At 54.3% G+C, this 21,511-nt stretch overlaps 2 protein-coding genes and 1 long non-coding RNA gene across 10 annotated transcripts in view; 2 read left to right on the top strand and 1 right to left on the bottom strand.

Moving 5' to 3' along the window:
- Positions 1–6,261, top strand: part of ABCC8 (ATP binding cassette subfamily C member 8) — a gene marked incomplete at both ends in the record, with an annotated part of 75,773 nt that extends 69,512 nt beyond the window's left edge. For 7 of the 8 annotated variants that reach the window (XM_079708690.1, XM_079708689.1, XM_079708688.1 and 4 more), the window contains 10 exons: positions 866–968; positions 1,510–1,623; positions 1,974–2,094; positions 2,245–2,375; positions 3,206–3,284; positions 3,491–3,599; positions 4,003–4,106; positions 4,893–5,026; positions 5,514–5,576; positions 6,124–6,261. In XM_079708690.1, the coding sequence (XP_079564816.1) occupies positions 866–968; positions 1,510–1,623; positions 1,974–2,094; positions 2,245–2,375; positions 3,206–3,284; positions 3,491–3,599; positions 4,003–4,106; positions 4,893–5,026; positions 5,514–5,576; positions 6,124–6,261 (1,096 nt within the window). Of the gene's footprint in view, positions 1–865; positions 969–1,509; positions 1,624–1,973; positions 2,095–2,244; positions 2,376–3,205; positions 3,285–3,490; positions 3,600–4,002; positions 4,107–4,892; positions 5,027–5,513; positions 5,592–6,123 lie in introns of those variants that run through there. The other variant, XM_079708691.1, reaches the window with a different exon arrangement.
- A 4,502-nt stretch (positions 6,262–10,763) lies between these two features.
- Positions 10,764–11,930, top strand: KCNJ11 (potassium inwardly rectifying channel subfamily J member 11; the record flags this gene model as incomplete). Its single annotated transcript, XM_079709289.1, has 1 exon — positions 10,764–11,930. The coding sequence occupies one exon, from the start codon at positions 10,764–10,766 to the stop codon at positions 11,928–11,930; it is 1,167 nt and encodes a 388-aa protein (XP_079565415.1).
- A 3,629-nt stretch (positions 11,931–15,559) lies between these two features.
- On the bottom strand, positions 15,560–21,296 carry LOC307055868. The gene is made up of 4 exons (XR_013810985.1): positions 21,279–21,296; positions 18,751–18,856; positions 17,916–18,101; positions 15,560–15,775 (listed from the first exon to the last, which is right to left on the bottom strand). It is a non-coding gene; the product is annotated as an uncharacterized lncRNA (long non-coding RNA).
- Positions 21,297–21,511: the final 215 nt, after the last annotated feature.

Genomic DNA, 21,511 nt, shown 5'->3' with positions numbered 1-21,511 from the left:
ATAGGCCAGGAAAGGCCACTCTGAGGAGGTGTCACTTAAGGTAAAGCCTGAAAGTTGAGAGGAGTCAGCCTTGGGAAGAGCAGAGGAGAAAGCATTCCAGGCAGAGGGAATAGCATGTTCAGAGGCCTTGGGATGGGGAAGAACTTGGCATTGTCACAAAACTGAAAAAAGGCAAGTAAAGTAATAAATTACTTTACTGTAATTTCTGTGTCTGCAACACAGTGAGCAAGGGAATTTGTGGCATGGAAGGAGGTGGGTGAGGTTGGCAGGAGCTGGCTCACACAGGCTTCTGGCAAGGAGGTGGTTCTTTATCCTAAAAGTCATTCATATTCTTAGCAGGGGAGAGATAGGATGCAGTTTATGACTTAGAAAGATTATGCTGGCTGCAGTGTGGAGGGTAGACTGTAGGGAGATAGCAGGTAGACCTATCAGGAAGCTGATACAATAGTCCAAGTGAGTTTGCAGTGGGCAGGAAGCAGGCCAGAGGCAGGCAGAGGCCAGGGCTATTTTGGAGAAAGAAATAAGAGGACTGAGGGATTGGATGTGAATCCCGATGATTCCTGGGTTTCCAGCCTGATCACCTGGGTGGGTGGAGGTGCGCTTTATTGTAACAGGGAAGCCCTGCAGAGGAGAACAGGTCTTGGGGTGAAAACAAGCATTTGAAGGAGGTGGCACCTTTGACAGGTTTGAATAAGCAGGAGGGAGCTGGGAAGGAGTTCCAGGAAGGAATGGCATCCATAAGGTGGCAGAGGTGGCATGTCTGGGGGCTGCTGAGGCCCAGGCAGCCCCCTCTGCAGGTGAGGAAAGTCCCGGGGGCTACATGGACCAAGATTATTCCCCCTCATCTTCCCCATCCTCCCTCCAGGTACGAGGCCCGGTTCCAGCAGAAGCTCCTTGAATACACGGACTCCAACAACATCGCCTCCCTCTTCCTCACGGCCGCCAACAGGTGGCTCGAAGTTCGCATGGCAAGTGCCCCCCAGCCCCCCACACCCCCGGGACAGGGGGTTCTGATAGGGCTGTGCAGCCAGAGCAAGGGCCAAACAGGGACCGGAGGGTGGGAAGAGAGGACAGATACCGGCCTGGTGTGCATACGGGGTGGGCATCGAGCCCTCCTGCTTCTCCCGGCTCTGGTGGTCCTCCCCGTGTCTGACCTGAGCCCTCTCTTTCTTATATCACTGCCTGGAGGCTTGTGTGTCTGAGGTGTGTGCCAAGAGTGAGAACAGTTGTGTGTTTAGCTGTGACAGGTGTGTCTGAAGTGGGTCATATGACAGGTGTGGGCCAGCTGGTGAGGCATGCGTGCTGGGCTTGGGGGCGGGGGCAGCAGAGCTGTGTGCATACGTTGTCTACTGGGGCTCCAGCCTTCACAGCCTCCTGTGTGTCTGATGATGTGTTGCGGGGCTGGGGTTGAGTCTAGGCTGAGCTGCTCTCCGCCCTGAAGGGAGTGAGGGGTAGAAGTGCTGTGCCTTCAACCCCTGAGGGTCCAGGCCAGCTCCACTCCCTCTGCAGGAGTACATTGGTGCATGTGTGGTCCTCATCGCGGCCGTGACCTCCATCTCCAACTCCCTGCACAGGGAGCTCTCTGCCGGCCTGGTGGGCCTGGGCCTTACCTACGCCTTAATGGTGAGTGGCAGCAGGTGGGGGAGGGAAAGAGTCAGACACCAGCCCCTGGGGAAGCCCAGGGCACCTTCCCTGACCGAGGCACTCCCAGGCCTTACCCCAGGCTATACCGAGTCTGATGCCAGAGGGACCATGTGGACAGGAGGGCTTACTGCAGGTCCCTGCCCCTTCACCCAGGCCTGGGCCCCAGGTGGGGGTGGGTGAGGATCCACACTCACTGTAACCCCCATGGAGGGCCCCCTGGACAGTCAGCGGTGGGCAGCAAAAGGCATCCTCAACCGTAAGAAGAGCCATCCTGGTGGCCGGGGACAGGACCAAGTGATCACTAACTGCGAACGGCTTGCTCCCCACAGGTGTCCAACTACCTCAACTGGATGGTGAGGAACCTGGCGGACATGGAGCTCCAGCTGGGGGCCGTGAAACGCATCCATGGGCTCCTGAAAACTGAAGCGGAGCGCTACGAGGGGCTGCTGGGTGAGGGGCGTGGGAGGACGTCTGGGGAAAGGGCCCAGTGTGGATGCGTGTTTGGATTGAGGGGGACACGAGGATCCTGGGGGTAGGAGGGCATGCCTGGATACCAGCTGTGGCCCACACCTGGCAGCTGACCCCCAGCCCGGCCCCCAGCACCATCGCTGATCCCGAAGAACTGGCCAGACCAAGGGAAAATCCAGATCCAGAACCTGAGTGTGCGCTACGACAGCTCCCTGAAGCCAGTGCTGAAGCACGTCAACGCCCTCATCTCCCCAGGACAGAAGGTCAGGGGAGCGGGGAGGGCAGAGGGCTGGACAGAGTCACCTCCTGGCCCTCAGGGCCCGCCAGGCCTCACACCCATTCAGACCCCCAGTCTCCCAGGCCCAGGCCTCTCGCCTTCTCTTGCTGCCCTCACTCACCCACCAAGGAGATGGACAGGACACCCCAGACTCCCCTGACTCAGAGGGGCTTTGTCAGGGCCCCCCACAAATGGTCAGGGGCTCTCCCAGGACACCGTACCCCGAGCTTCAGAGCAGGGTCCTGGGGCAGAGAGTGAGGCCCTGTCCCGGGGAGGCACTCTGATCCAACTCTGACTGACTCCCTCTCTCTCCCCCTCCGCTCCGACGCTGCCCCTCTCCTCCTGTCTCTTTGTCTCTGTCTCTCTCACTCTGTCACTGTCTGTGGCTGTCTGTCTCACTATCTCTGACCTTTAGATGTACCTCTGTCCCTGCCTCCCTTATCCTTCTATATCACCACCTCTGTCTCTGCATCGGATGCGATGGGGTGAGAGATGATTCCAGTTTAAGGTGGGGTACATCCTGCGCACAACGCTCAGCCACCCCTGTGACCCCCGCCACACCCAGGCACATAGAGAGATACCAGTGTCCCCAGCTCCCCTGCAGTCATGTACCATACCTAGCCAGACAAGTAGGAGCCCCCTCTGGATCCACTGCAGGAAACAAGCCCAAACCCGGGCCCAGCCCTGGCTAAAGAGATGCTGGTCAGAACACCAGGACGAGAAGAGATGCTGGGGCTTCCCACGCCTGCACAGCCCAGCACTAGAGGCTCCCAGACACCCCAGGTGCCCACAGCGTACCTGCTCCTCTCTTTCCAGATTGGGATCTGCGGCCGCACAGGCAGCGGGAAGTCCTCCTTCTCTCTCGCCTTCTTCCGCATGGTGGACATGTTCGAAGGTGAGCTGTATGACGGGCACCCCTCATGTACCCACAGCCACCAGATGGGACCTCAGTCCTGGGTACGGTCAGACGTCACAGGAGGCCCAGCCGTCACTGCCTTCCCCCGCATCCTCGTTGGGACCCATGTTGCAGGCAGACCCTGTCCCCGGCGCCACCGTCTCCCCGCTCCTTGGTGCCCCACCTGTGACACTGTCTGCATGCAGGGCGCATCATCATCGATGGCATCGACATCGCCAAACTGCCGCTGCACACCCTGCGCTCGCGCCTCTCCATCATCCTGCAGGACCCCGTCCTCTTCAGCGGCACCATCCGGTGAGCCCCCTGACCCCCGCCACCAGGCCCACCCCAGCCCCAGGCCCGGCTCCGCTCCTCCAGATCTGGGGCATAGAGAGGGAGGGGTGGACGAGCCTCCCTGGGCAAGCAGCCCTGCTCTAGCTCTGGGCATGAAGGGCTGGCGCGGGTTCTTTAAAGCTGCACCCTCATGCCTTTCTCTTTTCCGTTAGGCCTAGGCACTGGTAGGCGTCCCCCAACCCTCAAGCCTGGGATGCTTTCCTCCACCCACTGCCAGCACCTTGCTGCCCCCTCCCAGCCAGGCCCCCAAGTCAATCAGTTCCCACTCACTGCTCCCTTCACCACCCTCACCCTCTGCACGTCCCCTGGGAATAGAGCCAGGACCCTGCTCCCCTCTCTAAGGGCTTTGTGTGTCACCCTCCAGATTTAACCTGGACCCGGAGAAGAAGTGCTCTGACAGCACACTGTGGGAGGCCCTGGAGATAGCCCAGTTGAAGCTGGTGGTGAAGGCGCTGCCAGGAGGCCTCGGTAACTACTCCTGGCTGAGCACAGACCGGGTACTAAAGGACGCTTGTAAGGGCTGGGAAGGGACAACTCACACCCGTGTCTTAGCTTTGCCCAGAGTTTAGAGTCTGGGGTCTGGCAGGATCCCAGAGGCCATTAAGTTCTACTTCTCACTATACAGGAGCTCAGAGATGTCAAGTGATTTGTCCCAGGTCACACAACTGGTCAGTCAGGATCTGGCCTCTCCTACAGGGAACAGGGGTACAGTAAAGAGACAGAGCCTGCAAGTCCCCAATACCATGATGGTATATTCGGCCCTGCCCTCCGCATCCACCTGCCTGCCCAGTTCTGCCCTGAGGGAGAAGAGGGCTGACTGGAAATCACAGGCACAGGTCACTCATCAAGGCTACTGGGAAGACTGTGTCCCCACCCCGGGGGTCAGCAGAACCTTGGTGTATCTGTTGAAACCCCTGGGACAGTGGGGGCCGGCCAAGCCTTGGCTTCAGAAAATCACCCCACCGAGGCCCATACACATGCAGGACAGACACACTCTGTGCTGATGCCCCTCCCAGAACTGCCCAGGTCCCCAGCCGTGCATAACTCCAGGGAGCGCTCTTCTCTTTGTAACTCCAGCAGATGGCATCTGTGTTGTGTAAGGTGCAGCCACCCTGTGCACACCTGTACTCATGACACACACCTACATATTTACCCCTGTACACACATTTCCTGAAACCCCAAGCCACTCCATCCACTAAACTCACAACGCAGAATTAACTCAGCCCTGCGCCCCCTTCCTGGGGCTGTTTTCAGATGCCATCATCACGGAAGGCGGGGAAAACTTCAGCCAGGGCCAGAGGCAGCTGTTCTGCTTGGCCCGGGCCTTTGTGAGGAAGACCAGCATCTTCATCATGGACGAAGCCACGGCTTCCATCGACATGGCCACGGTCGGTGCTGGGCACACCCAAGGGGTGGGGGTCTTGGAGAGGGTTTTTGGGGGTGTTAGGGAGAAGGTTGCACAAAGTAGTCCTGAAACTCAAGTTGCCTTTAACATCAAGAGTCATATGGAAAGAAAAAAAACAGTCATATGGAGCAGAAAAGGCGAAGGGCTGGGGGACCCTGATTCCAGCTAGTCTTAAGGCTGGAATATAACACACATACACACAAGCTGCACACGGACCCACAAATTTCACACCCATCCCCACAACCCAGCACACCCAGACACACTCACAGCACACACACATGCACACAGCTGAGCTCCCAACAGGCGGAACCCAGCCCCTGAACACTGGGAACCTGGTTGGTCCTATGGGGACTAGAGCCAGAGGGAGGGGGTGGGGCTAGGGTTGGGGTCAGATGGGAGCTGGGCCAGAAGCCAGGCCAGACCCCACCCACTGGGCAGGTGAGCCAACGGTTGCTGCTCCGACCTGGCAGGAAAACATCCTCCAGAAGGTGGTGATGACGGCCTTCGCAGACCGCACTGTGGTCACCATCGCGGTAAGGGGCCCATGATGGGGTGCAGGGGGGACACCCAGAGAGACGGCTGGCCTCCTGAGGCTGTCATCAGTGGGCGGCCTCTGGGCTTACCTGCGCCTGGTAATCAGGAGAGGACCCCGTGGCAGTGCAGGGCAAGGAGTCTGGCGGGCTTGCAGGGAGCCTGGACTGCAGGATTTGGGATGTAGGAGGGTTTGCGCCTGCACTTCCCTCAGACCTCCCCTCTTTCTCCAGGTTCCAAGGGCTGCTCCTGTCCCAAGGCCCTGTGAGCTAGGCTAGGGTTACTTCTCCAGAGCAAATAGGAGATGGGGGCGTTGGGAGAACCTCTGAGTGTTGAAGCCTGGAGGTGGGGCAGAGCTGAGACCTGGTGAGGGAGAGGGTAGCGTTAGCAGATGGAGGGTTTGGAGTTACAGCCACCCCGGGAAAGGGCAGTCACCACAGAGATAAGACATTCTGGCCACATGCCTCCTCCTCCAAGCTGCAGGAGGGATGCCTCAGCTGCCCCAGCCCGGCCCCCCCCAACCCTGACGGCCCCTCCTGCCCCACCCAGCACCGCGTGCACACCATCCTGAGTGCAGACCTGGTGATCGTCCTGAAGCGCGGCGCCATCCTTGAGTTCGACAAGCCAGAGAAGCTGCTCAGCCAGAAGGACAGCGTCTTCGCCTCTTTTGTCCGTGCAGACAAGTGACCTACCAGAGCCCAAGTGCCATCCCATGCCCCACCCTGCCCCCACCTCCCACCTGGGTTCTCTAACTGTAAAATCACTTGTAAATAAAGAGACTGGTTATTTCCTACCAGAGGCCGTGGGTCTGGTGGGCAGGGACTGGGGTGGACCGTGGGTCCCATGGAAGCAGTCTGACTTTAGCATCAGGCAGACCTGAGGAAGCTCTGTGAGTGTGGGCAAAAACATGTTTCCTCATCTGTGACATGAGGGCTGTCTGAGTCTGCTAGGTTGTATTCGTCTGCTGTAACAAAATACCATAGCCTGGGTGGCTTAAACAGCAGAAATTTATTACTGACGGTGCTGGCGGCTGGAAGTCCAAGATCAAAGTGTCGCAGGCTTGATTTCTCCTGAGGCCTCTCTCCTCGGTTCCAGACAGCCACCTTCTAGCTGCGTCCTCAGGCAGCCTTTCCTCTGTGTGCACACCCCTTTTATCTCTCTCTCTCCTTATTAGCATACTAGACATATTGGATGAGGCTGCACCCCTATGACCTCATTTAAACTAAATTACCTCTTCACTGGCCCTATCACATTGCAGGGGCTCCAATATATGAATTTTGGGGAGAATGCAATTCAGTCCATAACAGAGTTATAGTATTTTTGTGATTATCTCATCAGATAAGGTAGCAGATCTGCATATAGCTTGGTCCCTTTTCCTTCTCAGTTTAATTCTTGGATTAAAATTGTGGGTCCCCAGGTACCCTGGATTAGCATTATTTCCATTGCAAATGACAGGAAGCCAACTCACAGTGGCTTCAACAGTGGAATTTATTATCCTATGTGACTGAGAAGACCAGGAGGTTACTACTTCAAGCACGGCTAGATCCAGGTGTTTGACATCAGGGATGATGAATTCCATCTTCCTCTCCCTCCCCCATGACAGATGGCCACTAGCACCTCCAGCTTACATCCTACCCCTCTAAAAAAGAGAGGGGCCTGAATCACACGTCCCCATCTCCATCCCACACATAGGGACATTCAGAAGTGGGAGAAGGGTGGCCCTTCAGAGAGAAAGCAGAGTACATATGCCACAAGTCAGCCAGGTAGTGACTGGGACATACTGGGGCCCAGACACTGGGGAGACTAAAAAACAGCTGTCCTCAGACTCCATGTGCATCATGAGACACGAGTGTATACCTGTCCCACCAAGAAAGGAAGGTGCTTGTTTACATATCATTTTATTATCATTTACATGTTGCCTTCAGTACTGGCTGTACCAGGCCCTTGGGGTGCAGACCCAGGAGCCTTGGGCCTTCATCTTTGTTGTATGCAAGGGGGTCAGAGTCATACAGTATAAAGAAAATCCACCAGTCATTGGAGAGGGGTCCAGCACAGACCCTTCTGGCTGTTCCAGGAGCCAGAGGAGCTCGGGAAGGGAGAGCTCTGTGAGGCCTGGCAGGTTGCCTGGGAGAGGCAGGATTTAAGTTGAGCATGGGAAGGGTGGGAATTAGATAAGGAGAGAGAGAGAAAAGGGCCCAAGAGGGGAGGGGGAATAAGATCAGAGAGCCTTGAATGCCAGGACAAGGAGTCTGGGACATGCCTATGCGCAAAAGGGAAGTGGAGAAGGTTTCTGAATGAGAAAGGGACCTGACAAGTGCAGTGTTTGGGGGAGATGAGTATGAGGAGGTGCAGGATGGAGCAGAGCAGGAGGCTGAGCCCTTTTGGTGGGGGGCTCGCCTTCCTGGCAAGCGAGGCCTCAGGGTCGCACTGTGAGGCAAGTCCTAGCCTTTCCAGCTCTGAGATGCCTCTGGGGGCCCAGCACTCCCTCCACCGTTGGGCTTCCCAGGAGCAGAGCCTAAGGAGGGAAAAGAGGATTCCCACCCCCCCATGCCTACGACCAGCCAAGGGATTAAAGGGAAGTAGCAAGGGCACAGGGGCACGTCACAGCTCACACTGAAGTCTTTCAGAGATGCCTAAGGCCATCCTAGCCCAAATTCCTCTATAGCACCCCTGATGGTGTGCCAGCCTCGACTTGGATACCCTATAGATGAGGGTCATCTCTGGTAATTAGAAATGACTCTTCCATACGTGAAATCAAAGCCTGCCTCTGTTCCACTCAGTGTCTATACTGGTTTATACTTTGGACCACACAAAATAACTAGTCTATCCTCCTTGGACCCCAGGGGTTTCTGCAATAGTATCTGAACTCCCTGGGAAGACTCTCCAAGGTTCCTTTTCTGATGGCTGAGCAGCCGTAGTTGCCCCAGAGTTTTCCTGTGTAACTCTGTCTCCTTGAGCTGCCCTCTCTGCTCACCCTATTTTCCCTCCCCCACCCTAAGCACTGCATCTCTGGCAGTATAGCCCAAGATCCACCATGAGTAGTAGAGGGGGCCCAAGCCACAGGACAATCCTAGGTTGATGCCTGCAGTAGAAACACCACTCCTCTTCAGGCCAAGAGCTTAGGACCCCCAGTGCCCAAGCTAGCCCTGACACAGCTCCTCAGGCTGCAGGTGTAAGGAGGTGTAAAGCAAGTGCCAGTAGCTCAAACCCCCTTTAAAATGCAGGGGGTGGGGGCTTCCCTGGTGGCACAGTGGTTAAGAATCCGTCCGCCAATGCAGGGGACATGGGTTGGAGCCATGGTCCGGGAAGATCCCACATGCCGCGGAGCAACTAAGCCCGTGCGCCACAACTACTGAACCTGCACTCTAGAGCCTGCGAGCCACAACTACTGAAACCGCGTGCCACAACTACTGAAGCCCAAGTGCCTAGAGCCCGTGCTCCGTGGGCCACCACAATGAGAAGCCTGCACACCTCAACGAAGAGGAGCCCCCGCTCGCTGCAACTAGGGAAAGCCCACCCACAGCAACGAGACCCAACGCAGCCAAAAATAAATAAAATAAATAAATTTAAAAATTTTTAATAAATAAATAATAAAATAAGATATAATAAAATGCAGGGGTGGGATTGAAAGCGTGGGTCATGATTGAGAAGATGCAACCACTCAGGCTTCTGGGCTGCAGCATCCAGCATCCCCTGTAGTGGGTGTTAAACTATGTTTCTACACCTACTAAGGTACATCTCCACCCCCCCCCCCCCCACCCAGGAAGTCCGTGGCTTTCATCAGACCCTCAAAGGATTCGTGACTCTGAAAATACTAAAATCATCGCCAAAGAAAAGAAGCGGTCAGTTAGGAGTCCTCGGGCCACCTAATCTCCCCGCCCCAACCCCAGTCACCAGGTTGGTGACACAGCTCCTCGGTACCTCCTTTGGCTGAGAACCCACAAAGCCCAGGCGGATACTGACCCAACCCAGGATGGGAAAATTGCGGTGGGACCAGGGCGACAGGGCATCGGTCCCCAGAATGGGAGGGCGGGTCACGACTCCCTTCACCCCGCCCCCGTCCCGCCCTAATTTCGTAGCGTGTGGGCTGGGAGGAACCTCTTTAGTCCATCTGATTGGGCAAACTCCCAAGGCCAGACGAAGTGAGCCGGGAGAAGGAAGGCGATGGGGAGGTGAATGGCGAGGGGCGGGGCTTGAGCTTGCGCCCGCCAGCCCTCCAGCCCAGGAATAGGTCGGGCTCCCCCTGGCGGCCCCCGGCCCCCACTCCACGCCTCCGGCGCTCGGTGTCCTCAATTCTCTACCCCACCTAGCACACACAGGTCGGTCTCCGCGGTCCGATTGACACACAGAAGGACCGGAGGACGGCCCTCCGCGAGCGCCCGGGCAGCAGGAGGGGGCGGGGAGGCGAGGACTGCGGCTTGATGAACAGGAGCAGGTGCCGCGGCGAGGAGCGGGGGTGGGGCAGGGACGGCGCGGCGGGCGGGGTCGCGGCGCCGGCGTGCGTGCTGCCGGCGCGGAGCCGGGAGGCCGCGGCTTAGAGTGGGCCCCGCCAGCCGGGTCGCGCTGGGGACGAGGGGAGCAGGAGTGGAGCTGGGTGGGGTGGTGACTCTGGAGGGCGGAGGATCCCAAGGAGACAGAGAGGACGAGAGCTAGAGGGAGATCGGAGAGCGGCGAGAGCGCTACGGAGGGTGGGGTAGGGAAGAGGTACCTGGAGGTGAGACGGTATGAAACTGGAGCTTGGAGGGGAGCCCGGGGCCGAAATGGGTGAGGCGGGAAACACGGTGCGGGTTGTGTGGGGTGTGGTCGGTTGATCCGGAGGTGTGACGTTCCCAGGTGGGACAGGTGGGTTGAGAAAGAAGGCTGAGTGGGGAGAAGGGTCCTAGGGAGACGCCCGGGGCTGGTCAGCGAGTGGAGGAGAGCTGAGCTGGGATCCAGAGCCAGGTGGGGAACAGGCAGAGTGGGGGGTTCAGTAGGCAGTGGGCAGGTGGGCTGAGGTGTGAGGCTGGTATAAAGTGAAAAAGGGGCCAGGTGGAGGTGAGGATGAGTCTAGCTGGGGAGGCATCTCAGAAGTGAGGCCGGTGCAGACTTAGGGTGGTCCCAGAGCGGAAACCCCAAAGTAGGTTGAAGGCTCAGTCAGGTGGTTGTTCCTCCCCCATGGGGGAGACCTCTCCCTGGTGGTCGCTGGAGCCATGCTGTCCCGCAAAGGCATCATCCCTGAGGAGTACGTGCTGACGCGGCTAGCAGAGGACCCGACAGAGCCCCGGTACCGTGCCCGTGAGCGGAGAGCCCGTTTCGTGTCCAAGAATGGCAACTGCAACGTGGCCCACAAGAACATCCGGGAGCAAGGTCGCTTCCTTCAGGACGTGTTCACCACGCTGGTGGACCTCAAGTGGCCATACACGCTGCTCATCTTCACCATGTCCTTCCTGTGCAGCTGGCTGCTCTTTGCCATGGTCTGGTGGCTCATCGCCTTCGCCCACGGTGACCTGGCCCCTGGTGAGGGTGCTGCCGTGCCCTGCATCACCAGCATCCACTCCTTTTCATCTGCCTTCCTTTTCTCCATCGAGGTGCAGGTGACCATCGGCTTCGGCGGGCGCATGGTGACCGAGGAGTGCCCTCTGGCCATCCTGACCCTCATTGTGCAGAACATAGTGGGGCTCATGATCAACGCCATCATGCTGGGCTGCATCTTCATGAAGACTGCCCAGGCCCACCGGCGGGCTGAGACCCTCATCTTCAGCAAGCACGCGGTCATCGCCCTGCGCCACAGCCGCCTCTGCTTCATGCTGCGCGTGGGCGACCTCCGCAAGAGCATGATCATCAGCGCCACCATCCACATGCAGGTGGTGCGCAAGACCACCAGCCCTGAGGGCGAGGTGGTGCCCCTCCACCAGGTGGACATCCCCATGGAGAATGGCGTGGGTGGCAATAACATCTTCCTGGTGGCTCCCCTCATCATCTACCACGTCATTGACGCCAAAAGCCCGCTCTATGACCTGGCGCCCTGCGACCTGCACCACCATAAGGACCTTGAGATCGTCGTCATCCTGGAAGGGGTGGTGGAAACCACGGGCATCACCACCCAGGCCCGCACCTCCTACCTGGCCGACGAGATCCTGTGGGGCCAGCGCTTTGTACCCATCGTGGCCGAGGAGGATGGCCGCTACTCTGTGGACTACTCCAAGTTTGGCAACACCATCAAAGTGCCCACGCCGCTCTGCACGGCCCGCCAGCTGGATGAGGACCCCAGCCTGCTGGATGTCCTGACCCTCGCCCGCGGGCCCCTGCGCAAGCGCAGCATGGCCGTGGCCAAGGCCAAGCCCAAGTTCAGCATCTCTCCGGGTTCCCTGTCCTGAGCCCTGCTCCCTTGGGCGCCCCTCCTCATGTGCGTGCAGGCCAGTGTGGCATGGTATGTAGAGCGGACGTGGTGCAGGCCCCTCGGCCAGGCCAGGACCTGTTAAGAGGCTGGGCCCTCCTCATCTCAGCCTCCCCGCCTGCTGCTCGCCCAGGGTGTTGCAAGGCACTTGTCGCTACTCTATTTCTGGCCTCAGCAGGAGCCTGTACTGGGTTATTTTTGTCCCTGCTCCTCCCAGCCCCAACTCAGGACTGGCTTTCCCCCCAACCCCGCCCCAGGCTAGGGGAGCTGTGGGAAGTGTCAGGCCCTAAAGCTGGGACTCCATCTAGTCCTCGGCCCCAACGACCGACTGGCTGCAAGCTGGACGGGTGGCTGGGGAAGAACAGTCCCCAGATGGGAGGCCTGCTGCTCTGTTTCTGTGGACCTGAGAGATGCCTGTGGTGAGGCCCCAGCCCCTACTTGGTCCCTGAAAAGGTGATGGCCCAAAGGGTGGGCCTGGCCTGCTGGGGAGGGCAGGCAATGAGGGAGCACAGTCTAGTTGGAGGGCTGGAGATGTGGAGCCTCCCTGGGGCGGGCTTGGCAGAGAGGAAATGGCACCGGGAGGCTTACCTTGCTGAGCCCTGCCCAGGCACGGGGAAGGGGAGACGGACCCCTTACCCCTGACCCCAAGGCTTCTTCAGTGGGGGCTCCAGGGGCTGGGGCTGCTGCACCTTGCCTGCTCCCATTCTGTCCCCGACCCTAGGAGGCTGGAGTGGGCTGGGGCGGACCCTGGCATGCCAAGCTGAAAGAGGCTGTGGAGAGACTGGGGTCCTGGGCCCACCACGCTTGGCAGGCCTCAGACTGTACTCTGGCCTGGCTCCCCTCCAGTGGCTGCCACCTACTTTGTCCAGAGGGTGGCCACGGAGGGCCTTTGGGTTGCTAGAAAAGGAGATGTTGGAAAGCTCAGGATGGAGGGGGTGTGTGAGGTCCCTGAGGCCAAAAGGCCCTCGGTTCTGACAGGCTTGACCCCCAAGCCGGACTCTTGGAGCAGTGCTGTGTGTACTTGCCCAGAATTCTGCCTTCTCCATTGTCAATAAAGCCTCCCCCTTTGTGACCTAAACTCTGGGCTGTTCTTGCTGGTGGGCAAGGAGAGCAGGGGCTGGCAGCTGCCAGCCTACATCTCAGAGGTGCCGTGGACCCCAGCTGGGAGGCCAGGAAAGGGACCTGGGGCTGGCCCTCTTCCCCCAGTTCAGAGACTTCCCCTTCCTGCCTTTGGTAGCCCAGCCCTACAAGACCGTCTGACCATCTCCGTTGGGCACCCATCAGGCCTATAGCCCTGAGCCCTGCCTCCACTCCCAGGGGGCTGATGGAAGGCCGAGGGGCTCAGGAGAGAGGCGCGTATGTCACAGGCATTAGTGTGGCAATTGGAGCGTTAGCTCTCAAAACAGCTGCTTGAATTCTAAGACCTTGGTCACATAACTTAACCTCTCTGTGCCTCAGTTGCCTCATCTATAAAGCGGGGATACTACTAGTACCTACCTCATAGAATTGTTGGAGTAAGTGAAAAGCGTTATGTCAAATGCTTGAATGCCTCGTCCATAATAAGTGCTCAATAAATGTTAACTGTTGAGACTGCTATTCAATCAGCCACGTGATGAGACAACTGAGCAAGCAAATGCTGAGAGAAGGTGCTATTATATGTCCCCTGGTGATGCGTTTCTCTGCCTGGTCTTACTTTCTACACAATGTCCCCTCCCAGCTCAGACCCTGAGGACAGGGGCTGTGACTGCAACTGTTACCTGGGCTTCTTGTCTCCATCTCGTCCTCTGCACACCATCTGCCATGTAGCCACCAGAGTGGTCTTATTAAAAGACATCATTCTCTCCAACGTCAAGTGCCTCCAGTAGTTCCTCATCACCTTCTGGTCAAGGCTAGACCTGTGACCAGTCATTTCAGGCTTTGCCTGCTTTCCAGCCTTACAGCTTACTGTTCTCTGGCCAGGACACTGTGCAACCACCCGTCCCGCTGGCAGCCTCAGTATCCCCTGCTTGTATTTATCTTCCTACATCTGAGCTTTTGCTTATTTATTCCCTTTGCCTGGACTGCCCAAGCCTCATCTCTACCCGTTGAAATCCATTAAGGTCCAAGCCAAATGATGCCTCCTTGAAGCCTCCCCTGATTCCTCTAGAAAGCAATGGTCCCTTCCCTTCCTCCATACTTGTGGGCATTCTCCTTTTGCCTGTGTTTATGGGTTTGTCTCCCCATCCCCAAGTCCATGGCTCCTTGAGGTCTGGGACTGTGCCTGATTCAGCACTGTGACTGGCCCTGAGTAAGTGCTGAATGAATGAATGAATGGTGGATGATGTACAGGACAACAAGCCAAGGTCAATGCTGCAGTTTGAGGCCTGCAGAGGGCTTTGGCTGGATCAGTGAGAGTTTGTCCCAGGCTACTCCAGAGGCAGGCCTCAACGGCCAGGAAGCTGCTGGTCGAAGCTCTAAGATGCCCCCTCTCTGCACCCACAGCCCCCCAACATTGATTCCTTGCTGAGCTGACCTGTTTCTGGTTTAGAGAAAGAAGGGATGAGAAGCTACTCAGAGTTGGCCCAGAGTTCTGGGGACAGTGCCTGGCTCTTGGGACTCAGCTTGACTGTCCTTAAGACCAGAGGAGGAGGCCAGACTCACTAATGAGAAGCCCCTGGGCAGCACCTTCTCTGGGGACCATCCAGACTAACCTTCCTCCACTCCCTCATGCACCTTAAACAGCTGGTGACAGTGAACCGGCAGAACTGAGGGCTCAGCGCCACCTGCTGACCACAGACAAGACCTACTTGATCCCCCAAACTCAGAACCACTGGTCCTAGGCTTTCCGCTCTGAGACCCCTAGGCTTTAGGCTTAGCTCAGGGAGGAGCTGGAAAGTTCCAGGCATGGAGGGACAGCTGGACCAGACCTTCCTTGCCACCCTCCACCGGATGTTCTTGTCCACTGATCATGCTCCCACCATTTGGGGGCACCCCTTTTTTAAGGCACTTGTCTAAACTAGACAAGGGACCTCCCCTGAGCTCCACTCAGCCCAGCAGGAACTTTTGTGAGAATTTTGTTTCTGATATTCCGCCTCCAGGATAGCACTGGGCGTCACGTGAGAGCAGATGTAGCAGTCCAAGCTCGTCCACACCGTGTGTGCAGAACTGGCTCTCCAGATCCCAAGGATGCATCTCACGTCACTGTGGTCCAGTGCTGACAGGCACTGGTCTCTGGGTTTGCAGATGAGGAGTCGGGATCAGACTTGGTGTTAACTTGCTAACATCTCACAGCCAGTAAGTGGCAGGCCCAAGATTCGAACCCGAGTCTGTCTCAAACCACAGCCCTGCTCCCTTCCCCCTGCTGCACAGTCCCGATTTCCTAAGCGCCACCTTTCTCTAGGGGTGCCACCTTGCTCTGAAGCATCATGTCTCTAGACCAAGAACAGGAAGGGAAAGCATAACTCAGGAAGGTCCCAGATTTGAGACTGACACAGACTCAGCTATGATAAGTGACAGCCTAGATCACGTCCAAAACACCAAGGGAGCCAGAGGGACTGCTAACTGAGTCCAAGCTTGTACTGCTCGTCGCATGCCAGGCCAATAAATCAAGAGACGAGTTGTTGGGGCAAAGAACAGCGACTTTATTCATAAAGCCAGCAGACGGAGACGGTGGTGGGCTCCTGCCCCTAAGAACCATCTTGCATAAGTTAGAATTCAGGCTTCTTTTATACTAAAAGGGGAGGGGGTAAAGTCAAACATGTCCTGGTTCCGGTCAGCCTCCAGAGGGGATGTGTTAATTTTTTCCTTCCTGCAGTCATTCACAGGTGGGCCTGGTCAGGATGTTTCCTTTGAGATAAACAAAGGTATTTTAGCTTAATACTCATTACATGGGAGGCAGGGTTCCCAGGGACAGGCCATTATGTATAATTTAAGCTTATAGGCAACATCCCTTTAGTGATTCACTTGTAATAGAATACAAAGGTTCTTCCCTATTATAGGACCTCACCAACACTTTCTCCCACCCATGTCTATGATGACCCCTCCATCTTCCGCCTTCTTGCAAATGGACTGGGGTCCCTACCTTCCAGGCTACCTTCCCCACAGCCAGTCAGGGGGCAATGCAGAGTAATGGGGCACATCTGCCACTCCTGTCTGTCCCCAACTCACACCAGGTGTTGTGACATGTGTCCTGGGCCTCAGTTCTGAGTTCAAGAGAGGAGGGAAGCCAAGCCACCCTCTTCCAGTAGTGAAACTGAATTGCTAGTCTGGGAAAACTAGCCCACTAGCCATACTGGAAACCTGCTCAGGCCTAATGCCTCTGGATTTGGCATCTCCAGCCGGTCACCGCATGGCCCACATGTGGCCCACTAAGGTGGACCTCCAGCCTTTCTGCTGGGGAGGACTCACCCAGCTTCTGTAGAACCCATTCTCCTCAGGTAGCATCTGCCCAGCTCTGTCCTGCTCTTGAGTTCCCCTCCAACGTCTTCTTTTAGGGAGAACTTTCCTAGGGAGCTTGCTGCAGGGAGTAGCCCTGGCTCCCCACACATCTCTGGGCTCACCTTTGAGGTCTCCCCAGGTCCACTGTCAGACATCCTATTGTACCAAGACATGCAGAAGACTTAGGGGAAGAAGACATGAATGCTGCTGACCCTAGACTGGGGCAGGCCTGAAGAACAACAGATCTGTTCCAACTTGAAAGGAGTTGCGGAAAGGCCGAACAATGGGATTAAGGTCAGAACTGAGTTCCAGAGAGTGGGTTTGTTGCATTAGAATCCAGATTACTGGCATCCTCTGTGCCAGGACCACCCAATTGGGGCATTGTACATCCTGATCTACCTAACACCCTACTCTATTTCCACTCTGGGCTGGCCCAACTCTGGAGTGATGTGAAAGGCAGGCCACCTAGACTGGCCAACTTGGGTACAGGAGTGTGAACTTCTGTCTTTCCCCCATACTTAGGTCCTTCCAGGCACTGATGCCGATGAGTGAAGCAGTGATACACTACACAATTTATTACGCAGCCCTGCCTCTGTGTACTCTTCACTTGATCAACTCCAGTTTTTCCCATCATGCCATTATTATTGGGGAAGGGAAGATACTCCAGGGTAAACCAGATGGAAGTAAATAACTACAGTTCTGACTGCAACTTTGACATAGGTCTTATACCTGTGAAGGGAGGAAGAAAGGACGATTGGCTAGCAAGAGCGTCAGATGACAGTGCAACTCCAAGAAAATCTCAGCCACCCCAACAGGGAGCTCCAAAGATTCCTGCTTTGATCAGCCATTGGCTGGCCAGGAGAGCATGGCATAAGCTCAAAAGCTACAGCAGATCCCTGAGATGCCATAGCTGGAACATGGTGGCTAAGTACACTCTTCATAGCAGGCTCTGTCTTGGAGGGGCTCTCAGCAGCACATCTCCATGGCAACCACACTTTTGGGTCAAAATTCAACTTCCTGGGAAGCTGTATCAGTTACCTTTTGCTATGTAACAAGCCACCCTAAAACACAGGGGCTTTGAAAAAATAAGTATTTCTCAAAAAAAGAAAGAAAGAAAAACAAAGGGACTTCCCTGGCGCTCCAGTGGTTATGACTCCACGCTTCCACTGTAGGGGACACAGGTTCGATCCCTGGCCGGGAAAACTAAGATCCCACATGCTGTGACACAGCCCACCCACCAAAAAAAAAAGAAAAAGAAAGAGAAAAAATAAGTATTTCTCAGGCTTCCCTGGTGGCGCAGTGGTTGAGAGTCCGCCTGCCGATGCAGGGGACATGGGTTCGTGCCCTGGTCTGGGAAGAACCCACATGCCGCGGAGCAGCTGGGCCCGTGAGCCATGGCCGTTGAGCCTGCGCGTCCGGAGCCTGTGCTCCGCAACGGGAGAGGCCACAACAGTGAGAGGCCCACATACCGCAAAAAAAAAAAAAGTATTTCTCATGCATTTGAGAGTTGGTTCTGTTGATGCTGATGATCTTAGCTAGATTTGCTTACATGTCCAGTGGCTGTCATCTGATCTAGACTGGCCTCCACTAGAGCAACTAGCTCCAGCTTCCAGGGTCTCTCATCCTCTAGCAGGCTGAATCCAGTGTCTCTCACCCTCCAGCAGGCTCTATGAATCAGCTGGCCAACTTTAGACAAACAGCCTTTTTTCTTGATTAATGAATTGTTCTGCTTTTCCTAAAGCATTTATAATGAGATATATTAGCTATTGCACAGATTCTGCCTTGGCAGGCTCATAAATAACTGGAGGCAATTTTATTATCTAGAACCATTTAACCAACACATTTACACTGGTCTCAACAACAGCTTGAGTTATTTTATTTGCTATGTGGGCCAGAGGGATAAATATATTTGGAAACATGTTTTAGTTTGGGAACACCCTCACTAGGGTTAGAAGTTCTTGGTTAAACCAGTAAAATCTGGGTGGTAAGTTATCTCATTGAGCTATTAACAAAATATGAGCGACTGGGGGAAGGAATTCCCCTCTCTGAGCTGTGGATTCTATATGTGAGAACACTAGTGCAGCCCACATCATTCACAGGCCTGGTGTGAACAATGAGGTCAGGTTTGATTTACAGTGAGACTTTATTACGAGAAGGCAGAGGGGCTTTACAATGCATCTCCCCAGAGTCCCAGGCCACCACATGGAGACCAAATGAGACAGTTCCTCCCCAACACATCAGAAAAAGCCACACACCATAAACACACTTAGAATATCCCAGCATCAACCCTGAGAACTCCCCAACACCATGCATTGGCCATGAATTCTGAATTCCCGGAGCCTACTCCAAAACATAAGTCTAAACTTTGCTTTGCAGCCTCTTACCTTTTCCCAAGAAAAAAATATAAAAATAAAATTAATACTATCAGTCCAGTAAAGATCAATCCAATACACAACCAAACAATCCACGAGTCAGTTTTCTTCTCAGATTCTGCAGAGAGAAAGAAGAGGAGAACATTAAGAGGAAACCTACTGGTCGGGGCCAGAGACCACATGACTGCTTCTAGGATCTGTGTGGCTGTGTGTCATCTTCCCTGTCAGAGATAGAACCACCAACCTTCTGTCACACGTCTTTGCATCCTCCATCCTATCACTTAACACCTCCACACATCAAACAGCCTGCTTAGCACTTGCCAGAAAAACACTGCAATATCAAACACCACATACAATATACACATGCCATGCACACGTTCAAAACTTCCATACTACTACACTACCCTGTATCACTTGTAGACTGCTATAGACTGAATGTCTATCTCCCCTCAAAATTCTTATGTTGAAATCCTAATGCCCAATACGATGGTATTAGGAGGTGGGGCTTTGGGGAGCTTTAGGTCATGAGGGTGGAGCCCTCATGAGTCAGATTTGTGCCTTATAAAGGAGGCCCTCGAGGGATCCCTCACCCCTTCCACCATGTGAGGACACCATGAGAAGTCTGAAACCTGGAAAAGGGCCATCACTTAGCCATAGTGGCACACTAATCTCAGAATTCCAGCCTCCAGAACTGTGAAAAATAAAGTTCTGTTGTTTATAAGTGACCCAGTCTGTGGCAATTTGTTGTACTGGGTTGGCCAAAACGTGCCTTCGATTTTTAAGTAAAAATAAAAGACACATTTTTCATTTTCACCAAGAACTTATTGAACAACGTAGTCACCCTTTTGTTCCACTATCTTCTGTTTTTCAGGCAACTTCATAATTCCATCTTCCCAAAACTTTTTATCTTTTTGAGCAAAGAACTGTTCCAGGTGCCTTTTATAGTCTTCCAGGGAATTGAAATTTTTTCCATTAAGAGAATTTTGTAAAGACCTAAATAAATGGAAATCCAAAGGTACAGTGTCTGGTGAATACAGCAGGTGAATCAGAACTTTCCAGCCAAGCTGTAACAGTTTTTGCCAGGTCATCAAAGAAACATGCGGTGTTACATTATCCTGATGGAAGATTATGTGTTTTCTGTTGACTAATCCTGGATGCTTTTCGTCGAGTACTGCTTTCAGTTGGTCTAATTGGGAGCAGTACTTGTTGGAATTAATCGTTTGGTTTTCCGGAAGGAGCTCATAATAGAGGACTCCCTTCCAATCCCACCATATACACATCACCTTCTTTGGATGAAGACTGGCCTTTCGTGTGGCTGGTGGTGGTTCATTTCGCTTGCCTACGATCTCTTCCGTTTCACGTTATTGTACAGTATCCACTTTTCATTGTCCGTCACAATTTGTTTTAAAAACAGAACATTTTCATTATGTTTAAGTAGAGAATCGCATGCAGAAATACGGTCAAGAAGGTTTTTTTCGCTTAACTTATGTGCAACCGAAACATCAAAGAGATGAACATAACCAAGCTGGTGCAAATGATTTTCAACGCTTGATTTGGATATTTTGAGTATGTTGGCTATCTCCCGCGTGGTATAATGTTGATTGTTCTCAATTAATATCTTGATTTGATCGCTATCAACTTCAACTGGTCTACCTGACCGTGGAGCATCGTCCAGCAAGAAATCTCCAGCATGAAACTTCGCAAACCACTTTCGACACGTTTGATCAGTCACAGCACCGTCTCCATAAACTGCACAAGTCTTTCTTGCATTTCGGTTGTGTTTTTACTTTTCTTGAAATAATAAAGCATAATATGCCAAAAATGTTGCTTTTTTTCTTCCATCTTCAATATTAAAATGGCTACACAAAAATTCACCAATTTTGATGTCTTTTTAAAATGCACACTGATATGACAGCTGTCACGTACAATCTAACAAAATTGTTTTGAATGAAGTTAAAGACAACTAAGTGCTAATAGAGCCATCTTATGGAAAAAAACGAATGAACCTTTTGGCCAACCCAATAGCAGCCCATACAGACTAAGACATATACATATCACCCAGACAAATCCCTTATACCATACACACAAAGAATATTTCAATTTCATATTCCCCATGCCCCACACATATCCTAAACACATCCCTGCACACACCACCCACCCACACAATCCCTAGTCCTTACTTCCAGGAACAATTTCCCTCTCCCTTCAGGGCCATCCCAAGCCCCACCTGGCACAACCTGACCACATTTCCCAGGGCCACTAGTTAGCCTCTACCTTCCTTACCTCCCTCAGCTCTAGGCGGACCAGGAGGACCAGAGCCATGACCCTGGAAGCCAGGTCATCACCACTCTCTACCTATTAGACCATCCCGGCTTAAGGACCTAATCTGGACTGCTGACTCTGGGGCTGAGCTAAACCAGACCAAGCTTTCTCTCCTTCCCTATTGGCCCCCATATTCCCCTAGACTGTGTGGGAACCAAAGTTGATATTATACTCCCCTCAAGATGAAGAGTTAGGGAAATGTCTAGGGGGCTGCTTACCTATCAGAATCAGGGTGAAGTTGAAAGTCTGGCACATGAGTGAGGGTACGTGCCATACCACACACTGGTAGATGGTCACATTGTCTTCCAGAGAGGGCTTCGGCCTCAAGTAGCTAGTGATATTAAATGTACCATCCTCATTCTTGATGGCGGGGCCAGTGATGATGTCCTCAGAAATCTCCTGGAACTGGGGATCCTTCTGGGTCCACCTTTTCCATGTTATGTTAATATCC

Source organism: Hyperoodon ampullatus (genome assembly GCF_949752795.1).
Source record: "Hyperoodon ampullatus genome assembly, chromosome: 7".
Lineage (NCBI taxonomy): Eukaryota > Metazoa > Chordata > Mammalia > Artiodactyla > Ziphiidae > Hyperoodon > Hyperoodon ampullatus.
This window is presented reverse-complemented; position numbering and strand designations above follow the sequence as displayed.